The following is a 9,354-nucleotide window of genomic DNA, read 5'->3' on the forward strand; positions in this document are numbered from 1 at the left end:
CCCCGGTTTCTCTGTCTGCCAGCGAGTGCCGGGAGGGACCGGAAGCTCTGTTGCCCCGATCGCCAGCGCGCGGCTGCGTCGGTCGCACAGGCGCAGTAGGGCTCGGTAGGAGTTGTGGGAGGGGAGGAGGAAGAGGCGGAGGGGGGACGGGGGGCCGGTCCCAGAAGATGGCGGAGGCGGGGGTGAGTTGGGGTCTCCCAGCGTAGTGCAGGTGACGTGGTGCTGAGGGAAGCGGCCTGAGGAAGGAGGTGGCCTTCAGGAAGAAGACCTGCTTATGTTTTAACAGCCCGGGAAGCCTGGGTTCAGGTGCGGAGAGTGAGGACCAAAGATGGGGCCTTCAGGGTGAGGGGCTTCCCTTACCTGGAGAGGGATCAGCGAGGTCCAGAGGGAGCGGAGGAGTCAAGGAAAGGTCACAGAAGAAGCCTAGGCTTCTCGGAGTGACAGAGTGCCTGAGTGAGAAGATCGGAGGACGCTGGGAAGGGCAACCCGGGAGGTCTGATGGGGGTGGAGGTCGGGGAGCTGTCAACCGGGAGCTGTCTGGACACGGGAGACTCGTAGCCAGAGAGACAAGACTCAGGCCTGGGAGGGGGATGGATCCAAAGAAAGGTAGGTATCGAGTAATTTACACTCACCCGAAAGGTATGACATTGGGTGAAGGAAAGGACTTTGGCATTTTACATTGGAATTAAACATCTTTGGAATAGGTGTGTGGGTAAAGCCAAAGAGAACTCTTGCCAGAGCCTAGAAGTCAGTTGGTGGTAGTTACTGGAATATTGGCTCATTCCGGATTGGCAACCTGGAGAAGGAAAAGTATGGATAATGGGGTGGAGGCGGAAAGGGTGCTAAAATTGACTGACAGTGACCCTTGCCCAGTTAACGTTGGAAAAAGTTGTTACAGTACAGTATTGGCTAGGTAGTCTAGGAAATACACCGTGAAGAACTTGCCTCTGGTAGGACTGATGGAGAAATGCTTTTAGAAGGAATGGATAGGCTTCAGAGCTGGGACACTGCAGCTAATTGACATTAATTTTTCAGTAAAGACATATTCTAGTCCAGGAGCAGAAGAAATAAAGGCAGCCAAGCCATGGCTAGATTGTATTTTCCAGCTTTTGGGGTTTGGCCGACAGCGAACCACTGAATGGAAACGAATTAAGGGGCTGCCAATTGGGGGCCAACAGGATATAAATTAGCAATGTTCTCTGCCTATGTCTCCCGTTCATTCTTTCTCTGGACTTTGTGTTCAGAGGAATGTTTTGTCATAATTCTCAGTTCACATGTGTAAAGTGATCAAAATGTGATAGATCATTTGGGAAAGAGATTGGTTCTTTGTAAACTGTCAGGTGTTGGGGCCAGCAGATGACATAGCGTTAGGTTGTACTCCCACATGGCTCACCTCAGCTTGAGACTGGACCCAGTGGCTTGAAAATTATGCTGGGTGGGTGTGCCTGCATGCCCAAGATGCCTGGAGAAGAATGGAGAAGGGATTGTGGAGTGGCCATCCCCCCGAGGGGGTGATGCCTCACTTTCCCTCTCACTGTCTCTCTCTCTCTTGCAAGTGAACGTGCACTAAGGCAAAAAAAAACAAAAAACAAACAAACAAACAAAAAACTCTTTATAAAAGGAAAACACACACACACACACAAAGAAAAAAGAAAAAATTAACTGACACCTGTTGCTTAGTGGCACTGAAATGGAAAGGATAAAATAAAATTCAATAATTTAAAGACAGTTTATTTTCATTGTTATATGAAAGTTCTGCCCAAGAGATAGAGTAACTTTTGTTACGGACTGAGATTTGCAGTAAGAGGGGCTGGCTAGATGGGCAGTGATAATGTGCTGCTCAAGCGATGCTGGATGCATGTGGAAGAAGGTTTTCTTCCCTGGATCCTGGCTTGAGACCAACCCTTTGAGTGTGTTTGTCTTTCTCTCTTTCTTTCATGAAAGAAAAAGGAAAAAAAAATATTAGCAGTAATGGAATATAAGTACTGCTTGCCTAGTTGCTTCTGTGTTTGTGTTTTAATGTAGATAGGAAAGAGTTGAAATGTCTTCAAGGTAAACCTTTTTTTCTCTCTGGAACTTTTTGATGCCTCTAGCTGTGCATCATATAAGTCTGTTCTTATTTAAGAAAAAAATTTATTAATTTTGAGAGTGACATTCTAATTAAGAGCGTATGTTGGAAAAGACATGAGGTAGTAATTTAACTTTATTATTTAGTAGCCTATCTGACCTAAGTATGCAGGGACAGAGGAATCTAGTGTTACTGTTAATCATGGGAAGATGAACAATCTTGTTTGGTTTTAGGGGTTGCTGCAATTGTTGAAATGAAACTAGTTCTTAAGGTTCTTAGGAGTTTTTGCATGTTCAATGCCTGCATACTGAAAGTTGTTTCAGTGGCCAACAGAAACTGATTTTTATTCACAAAGCCCAGAATCACTTATAACCTTTTTTTAATCTAAGAGTAATAATATCAACCCATTAAGAGGCAGACATACACCTGGAATAACGTTTTTTCTGTGATGATTTGTCATTAATCTATCTGAGCTATCAATATTTTTGTTTAGTAATGCACTTTGTAGAAATAGTAGGTCAAGGTTAAAGACAGAGTTTTTCATTTCCTATGGAAAGTTTTTCTTTGTGAATTGTTGAAAACATTTTTTGGTATCAATAATTTATCATCATGACTTTAAAAACTGTTTCTGGTGTGGTACTTAAATTGTTTTTGCCTGACGTTTGTAGATGGAGGGAATATGGTAACTGAAAAGAACTCTGGATGTGGAATCAGAGTGTTTGGGTCTCTTTCTGGTGCTACCCAATACCACTTTGTTATCTTAAAAAGTTACTTGCTCCCAGTGGCCAGCAGGTGGTATGGTGCTAAATTCCCACCTGGCTATGATTTGAGTCTTGGACCTGGCAGCTTGAAAATCATTCCAGGTGCATGTGCATGTGCATGTGTACCCAAAATCCCGAGAGGAGAGCGGAGGAGAGGGGGTTGTGATGTGGCCATCCTTGCTGGGGGTGATTTCTCGTGTTCATTCTCTCTGTCTCTGACAAGTGCACATGCCTTATGGCAAAAACGTAATAATAATAACAACAACAATAATAATAAAGCTACTTACCCTGTTTTATTGTAAAATGGAGATTAAAAACACCTATTTACCAGACTTACTGTTGAAAATTAATTGAAACTTTTATCCTTTAAATGGTATCTTTATAGTAGAGACTTCTTTCCTAATCATCAAATTATTTGTCAGGTAATCTTTATTTTTCAAATTTAAATTCTTTTAAGTGTGTCTATTTCTTCTCGAGAGACACTTCCAACAGTCCTGCACCCGCAGCCTCAGCCAGCACTGATCGTGGGCGCACGTGAGCATTCGATGTGTACAGCTGCAGTTCTGGGACCTCTCGTGTGGCTCCAGCATTGCAGAGCACTGTGTTACCTCTGCACCACCAGCTGGCCCCTCACATACGGATATTTTAAAAAAAATTTTTGGAGAATCAAATTTATCAGTGATATGATAGTAATATTTAAAGCTACAGGTATATTTTGTTTTAAGAAAATATATTTACATAATCAATATATTTCAAAGCAAATTTATAAGAAATTAAAGGATACTTATTCTCTAGAAATTTCTCTTTAAAATATCCCTCTTCTCAGAATGGGACTGATATAAATATGCATTTTTTAGGAACTTCTTTGTTGCATAGTAAGGGTTGAGTGGTTTTTTTGGAATTTCCTGTCCTTTGATGAGTGTAGTCATTTTCAGGCTTTTACTGTACATGTAGTGCAGTAGTACAGTCTTTTTTTTTTTTTTGAGAGATTTTCACTGTAGGGCGCATGCGCTCGCCAGACAGAGAGAGACATAGAGACAGAAAGTGAGAAATCACCCCCCAGGAGGGATGGTCATGCCGCAATCCCTTCTCCTCCATTCTCCTCTCGGGATCTTGGGCACGCACGCACACGCGCCCGGCGTGAGTTTTAAGCCACCGGGTCCGGGACGCGAACTGCGGTCGACTACGTGGGAGTCCAGCGACATAGCCATTACGCTAACTGCTGGTTCCCAACAGTAGTACAGTCTTGATCTTGTCAATTCACTCGACTCTTTTGGAGTGAATGTTACTAGATCACTGGTTCTTCATTTGTGTCATGACTTACTTGAGTACTTGATGTGAATTGTGGAACTCTCTTCCCAGAAAAATGCACATATGCAAAACTTTTTGTTTTTGTTTGTGTGAGGCTCATATTCCCCCTAGATGATCCAGTTCCTTGCCCTTTCTAAAATGTTAGGGTATTGTGATTCTAAAACAGTGTAGCTTGTATTTTTGTCTCCAGTAATTATATAGCACTGTTGTATTTATGATGTAGCCACAGAATTAGCCTTGTGGGTCTCCTTTAAATCAACATCAAACAAATGTGTTGTTTTTAAAGGAAACTTTTGAGGTGAAGTAGGAAACAAAACACACACTGCCAGGAAAGGTTGAATAAACAACTGTGGCAGGAATAATAAATAAACACTTTAGAATCTCTAGCAGCCTTGAAATAGAATGAGGGAAGAAGTCTAGCAATCAGTGGCTCATGGCATCAGGACCATGCCTCCCTAGGGGTATTTAGAAATAATGTGGGACAGTTTTGGTTCTTATGAATGGCAGGGGGGGCACGCACTGGTATTTAGTGGACAGGAATTAGGGATGCTAATTGTTTTTCAATGCTCAGAGCTGCTTAACACAATAAAGAATTGTGTTGCCTAAAATGTCAGTGTACTTTGACACATGCTGCCACATGATTGTGAGAATGGGGACTAACACAAATGAAATAGCTTTTTAAAATCGAACTTATTTTACTCTTGTAAGAATATTAAAAATTAAAATATCCTTTGCCATTAGCTCCCTTTTGGACAAATTTACAAATAGAAGCATTTATTTATTGCAATGTCACTCAAAACATATACTCGTTCTCTAGTAGACGTTGTAGCAGCAGAGTGGAGGGAGTTCGCTTCCCTACTAGAGTTTGAAAAGTGAAGAGTCAATTGTTGGTCTCATACAGTGTATAAAGCCATTCTATTTTTATTTTTTAGTTAAAACATCTTAGGGGGCCGGCAGGTTGCATGGTGGTTAGTGGCTCTGGACTCCCACGTGGTCAACCACGGCTTAAGTCCCAGACCTGGTGACTTGCTTTCTCACTTTCTCTTTCTCCCATTCTGTCCCTCTCTGGTCAAATTGAAAAAAAAAAGAAAAAAGAAAAAGAAATAAAGATAAATAAGATAATTCTTAAAAAAACAAAAAACAGGGAACCAGCAGTTAGCATAATGGCTATGTCGCTGGACTCCCACATAGTCGACCGTGGTTTGCGTCCTGGACACGGTGGCTTAAAACTCACGCCGGGCACGTGTGCGTGCATGCTCAGGATCTCGAGAGGAGAATGGAGGAGAAGGGATTGCAGCATGACCATCCCCCCTGGGGGGTGATTTCTCGTTTTCTGTCTCTATGTCTCTCTCTCTCTCTCTGTCTGGCGAGCACACGCGCCCTATAGCGAAAACCTCTCCAAAAAAACCCAAAAAACCCAAAACACATGTTGGAACCAGCAGATGGTATAGAGATTTAGGCGGCTGGATCCCATATAGCTGACTCTACCAGATATATGTGTATGTTTGCCCCAAATCCTGAGAGGAGAATGGAGAAGAAGGGATTGCAGGGTTGCCAACCCTGCTGGGGAGTGATTTTGCATGTGTGCCCCAAATCCTGAGAGGAGAATGGAGAAGGGATTGCAGTGTTGCCAACACTGCTGGGGGGTGATTTTTCACTCCTTGTCCCCATCTCTATCTTTCTCTGGTGAGCGCCACATACCCTATAGCAAAAACTAAAAACAAAACATTTAAAACATATTTTTATACCTGATTTAGTAATTTTAATGAAAATTTCAAGATGTTGATACATTTATTCTCATCATCTTTGTGCTGTTATGCATTCAACTTACTTACATTGGTATTAGTACGTTGCGACTGTATTATAGTTGAGATTGTTTTCCAGTGCCTACCCATCTCTTCAGTGATCTAAAGGCCCAGATAACTTAGATAGGCCCTGTGCCAAGTAAAGGAGTCTGAGCAATTGAGGTGGAATGGGACTCAATGTATAGAGCAAAAACAGGTTATGGAATCAGACTTCAGGGAAGTTCTAGTTCTAATGCTGGTCATGTGACCATAAACAAGTTGCTAAATCTCTTTGACTGGGTGTCCTCGTGGTATCTTCAGAATTATTGGGAAGATTAGAGTTATTATGTGTCTGCTATGGAGTAGGTCTTCCATACATAGTGCCTTATCAATAGCTCCTGTAGCTACTGATCTTGCTAAAAGCGACCAGAATACATGGGATGTTAATATGCCTGGATACTACAGTAAGGAATAGTCTGCAAGGCCAGGTCAGGAGGAGATGTTTTCAGTTAACATCTGAATGGTTTCCCATTAATCAACAGTAACATGTACGGTTTTTTCTAGTCCTCTGAGCCATAGAGCTAATTATGCTGTACACTAAGTAGGCTTGCAAGGACTAGCTTGGGGACAGAATTTCCCTCTGAGTGTTGGGCACAGAGCCTTGGGTGTGGTAGTGGCTGAATAGAAGTCTTATCTAAGTGTCTATCATATGGAACTGATAGGCTACTAGTGCTTACAAGTATTCTCATTTTCCTACCAGTTATTTCTAATGTTAGCCCACTTCCTGCAGTTGACTCATGTGTTTTATTCTAAAATTTATTTGTAAGATACTTTGAAGAAGGGTATTGTAAATGATAATTCGGTGCTAGGTTTGCCTTCCAAAAGTTCTGCTTAACCCAATATAGTTTGCTTCAAAAAGAGTTAACGACATTTAACTATTCAAATCTGAATGTATGGAACTCCCACTATTGGCTAAGAGAAATGGTTGTGGATCACAGGCACAGTGGGAGATATAATAATGAATAAGACCTACATAAAAAATTTATCATCCATAAAGCAATACACATAATAAGTATAATTATAAAGCAGCTATTATAAGCTATTACAAATGTGCTGTACTTAGGCTTTAAATAAACTACTTTGGAAGGAAATATCATTTACATACTGACTTGTGAAGATGCCCAAGATAAATTGTTGGGTGGAATAAAAGTAAATTATAAAAATAGTCTGCATAGTATTTTCCCATTTAAAAAATATTAGTATTTATAGAAAGCATGTAGAAGAATATGTAGTCTGGGAGGCTGAACCTCCTAGTGAGAATAACAGCTTTGGAGCTAGACTGCACATATTTGAATCCCAAGTCAGCCTCTTACTTGGGGTGAGGTTGGTCAAGTGACTTCACTTATCTTCACTTTTTTGCCTCTCTGAAATGAATGAATAATTGCACTTAAGGTCTTAGAGTTATATGACTTACCATCTTTCAGGTGCCTAGGCTAGCACATAGAAAGCCCGAAAAGTTGATCTCTTAAACACACACAAAGGAAAGGTCACTTGGGACCAGCAGTTAGCGTAATGGCTATGTTGCTGGACTCCCATGTAGTTGACCATGGTTCGAGTCTCGGACCCGGTGGCTTAAAACTCATGCCGAGCGTGTGTGTACATGCCCGAGATCCCAAGAGGAGAATGGAGGAGAAGGGATTGCGGTGTGGCCATCCCTCCAGGGGGTGATTTCTCGCTTTCTCTCTCTCTGTCTCTCTGTCTGTCTGGCGCGTGCACACACCCTATACCGAAAACCTCTCCAAAAAAAAAAAAAGGAAAGGTCAGTTTGGTTAAAGGAGTGATTGAACACCTGGTTGGGTTGTAGCAGCAAAGTTCTAGGTTTTAGGAGTCAGGGGCTATGTGGAGCTTGACTTAGAATCTAACCTGTAGGTTGTTCATTTTCTTAGCTTCCTTTCCTCTGCCTCTTCTGGTTTCACACAACTACTCCATTATTGCAGTGAGAACAGACTGGGTCATGGCAGGAGTGGGACACAGCTGTGGCCCTGGGGAGGGCAGGTCAGATCTGCTTTCTATGTTTGATATGTGTGTAGGTAAACGAGTAGTAATCTGCTTTTTATAGAGCATTGTGTGCAGAAATTCTGATACATAAGCACTGAACATTAAAACATCATTTTACCCTTCTGTGAAGGTTGTTCTCATGAGCAAGTCACATTTTATTGTAAAAAATACATCTATATCTTTAGTCAGAATATGTTGACTTTCCATAAAGTATAAAAGGCACTACTTAAAAAATAATTAATTTATTATTACTATTTCTTTTTTTAATTTGACCAGAGAGACACACAAAGAGAGAGAAAATGAGAAAGCAAGCCATCAGGTTTGGGACCTGAACCTTGGTTGGCCATGTGGGAGTCCAGAGCCTCAACCATCACAACACTTGCCAGCCCCAAAATGCACTATTTTAACTGATGGGTTTGGAGTTTTAGGTAGAAGAGAGATCTGTGTTTTGATCTTCCATATTCTTGTGGGAACATCTCAGATGACCTTTTTTTTTTTTTTTTGAGAGGTTTTTGCTATAGGGTGCGTGCGCTCACCAGAGAGAGACAGACAGAAAGCGAGAAATCACCCCCCAGGGGGGGATGGTCACGCCACAATCCCTTCTCCTCCATTCTCCTCTCAGGATCTTGGGCACGTACACACACACGCCCGGCGTGAGTTTTAAGCCACCGGGTCCAGGACACGAACTGTGGTCAACTACGTGGGAGTCCAGTGACATAGCCATTTCGCTAACTGCTGGTCCCTCAGATGACCTTTTTTGCTTTTCTTTGAAGTGGGACAAGTTGTTTTTACTGTTAATCTAACCTTTATATTTCTTAGGGCACTTACTCTGCCCCAATTAAGTGTAAGTGTAGCACTTTATTTTTTATTACATCATGCATATAAAAATAGTTTTTGGAACCTTTTTTTATCCAATAAAGAACTAATTTAAAATTAAATTGGTATGCTAACTTGTTATTTTATTATTTGCCTTTCTAATGAACTAATATTAAAACCAGGAGCATTGTAGAATCATGTATCAGGCATACACTAATTTCTTTTTTCTGTCTCTTACAGGATTTCTGGTAGGTCCCACTGTAGGAGAAGATGTGCTACTGTTGAAACATCAGTCTGCTTTGACTCACAGACACTTGAGCTTTTCAACTGGGAAGCTTTTTTTTTTTTTTTCTTTTTAACGACTTACTGAACTTATGAAACCATGGCAGAAGGAGAGACAGAGTCACCTGGGCCTAAAAAGTGTGGCCCATATATCTCATCTATCACTAGCCAGAGTGTGAATTTGATGATTCGAGGAGTAGTATTGTTTTTTATTGGAGTATTTCTTGCATTAGTGTTAAATTTACTTCAGATTCAGAGAAACGTGACACTCTTT

At 41.4% G+C, this 9,354-nt stretch overlaps 1 protein-coding gene across 1 annotated transcript in view; it reads left to right on the forward strand.

The window, feature by feature from the left end:
* The first annotated feature begins 126 nt into the window (after positions 1-126).
* INSIG2 (insulin induced gene 2) overlaps positions 127-9,354 on the forward strand; it is a 30,897-nt gene continuing 21,669 nt past the window's right edge. The window contains 3 exon segments of the mRNA XM_014584594.2: positions 127-306; positions 9,039-9,351; position 9,354. The exon segment at position 9,354 is cut by the window's right edge and continues 99 nt beyond it. Of these exon segments, the coding sequence (XP_014440080.1) occupies positions 9,181-9,351; position 9,354 (172 nt within the window). The 5' untranslated portion in view covers positions 127-306; positions 9,039-9,180.

The sequence above is a fragment of the Tupaia chinensis genome, unplaced genomic scaffold (assembly GCF_000334495.1).
Source record: "Tupaia chinensis unplaced genomic scaffold, TupChi_1.0 Scaffold147282_1, whole genome shotgun sequence".
Taxonomy (NCBI): Eukaryota; Metazoa; Chordata; class Mammalia; order Scandentia; family Tupaiidae; genus Tupaia; species Tupaia belangeri.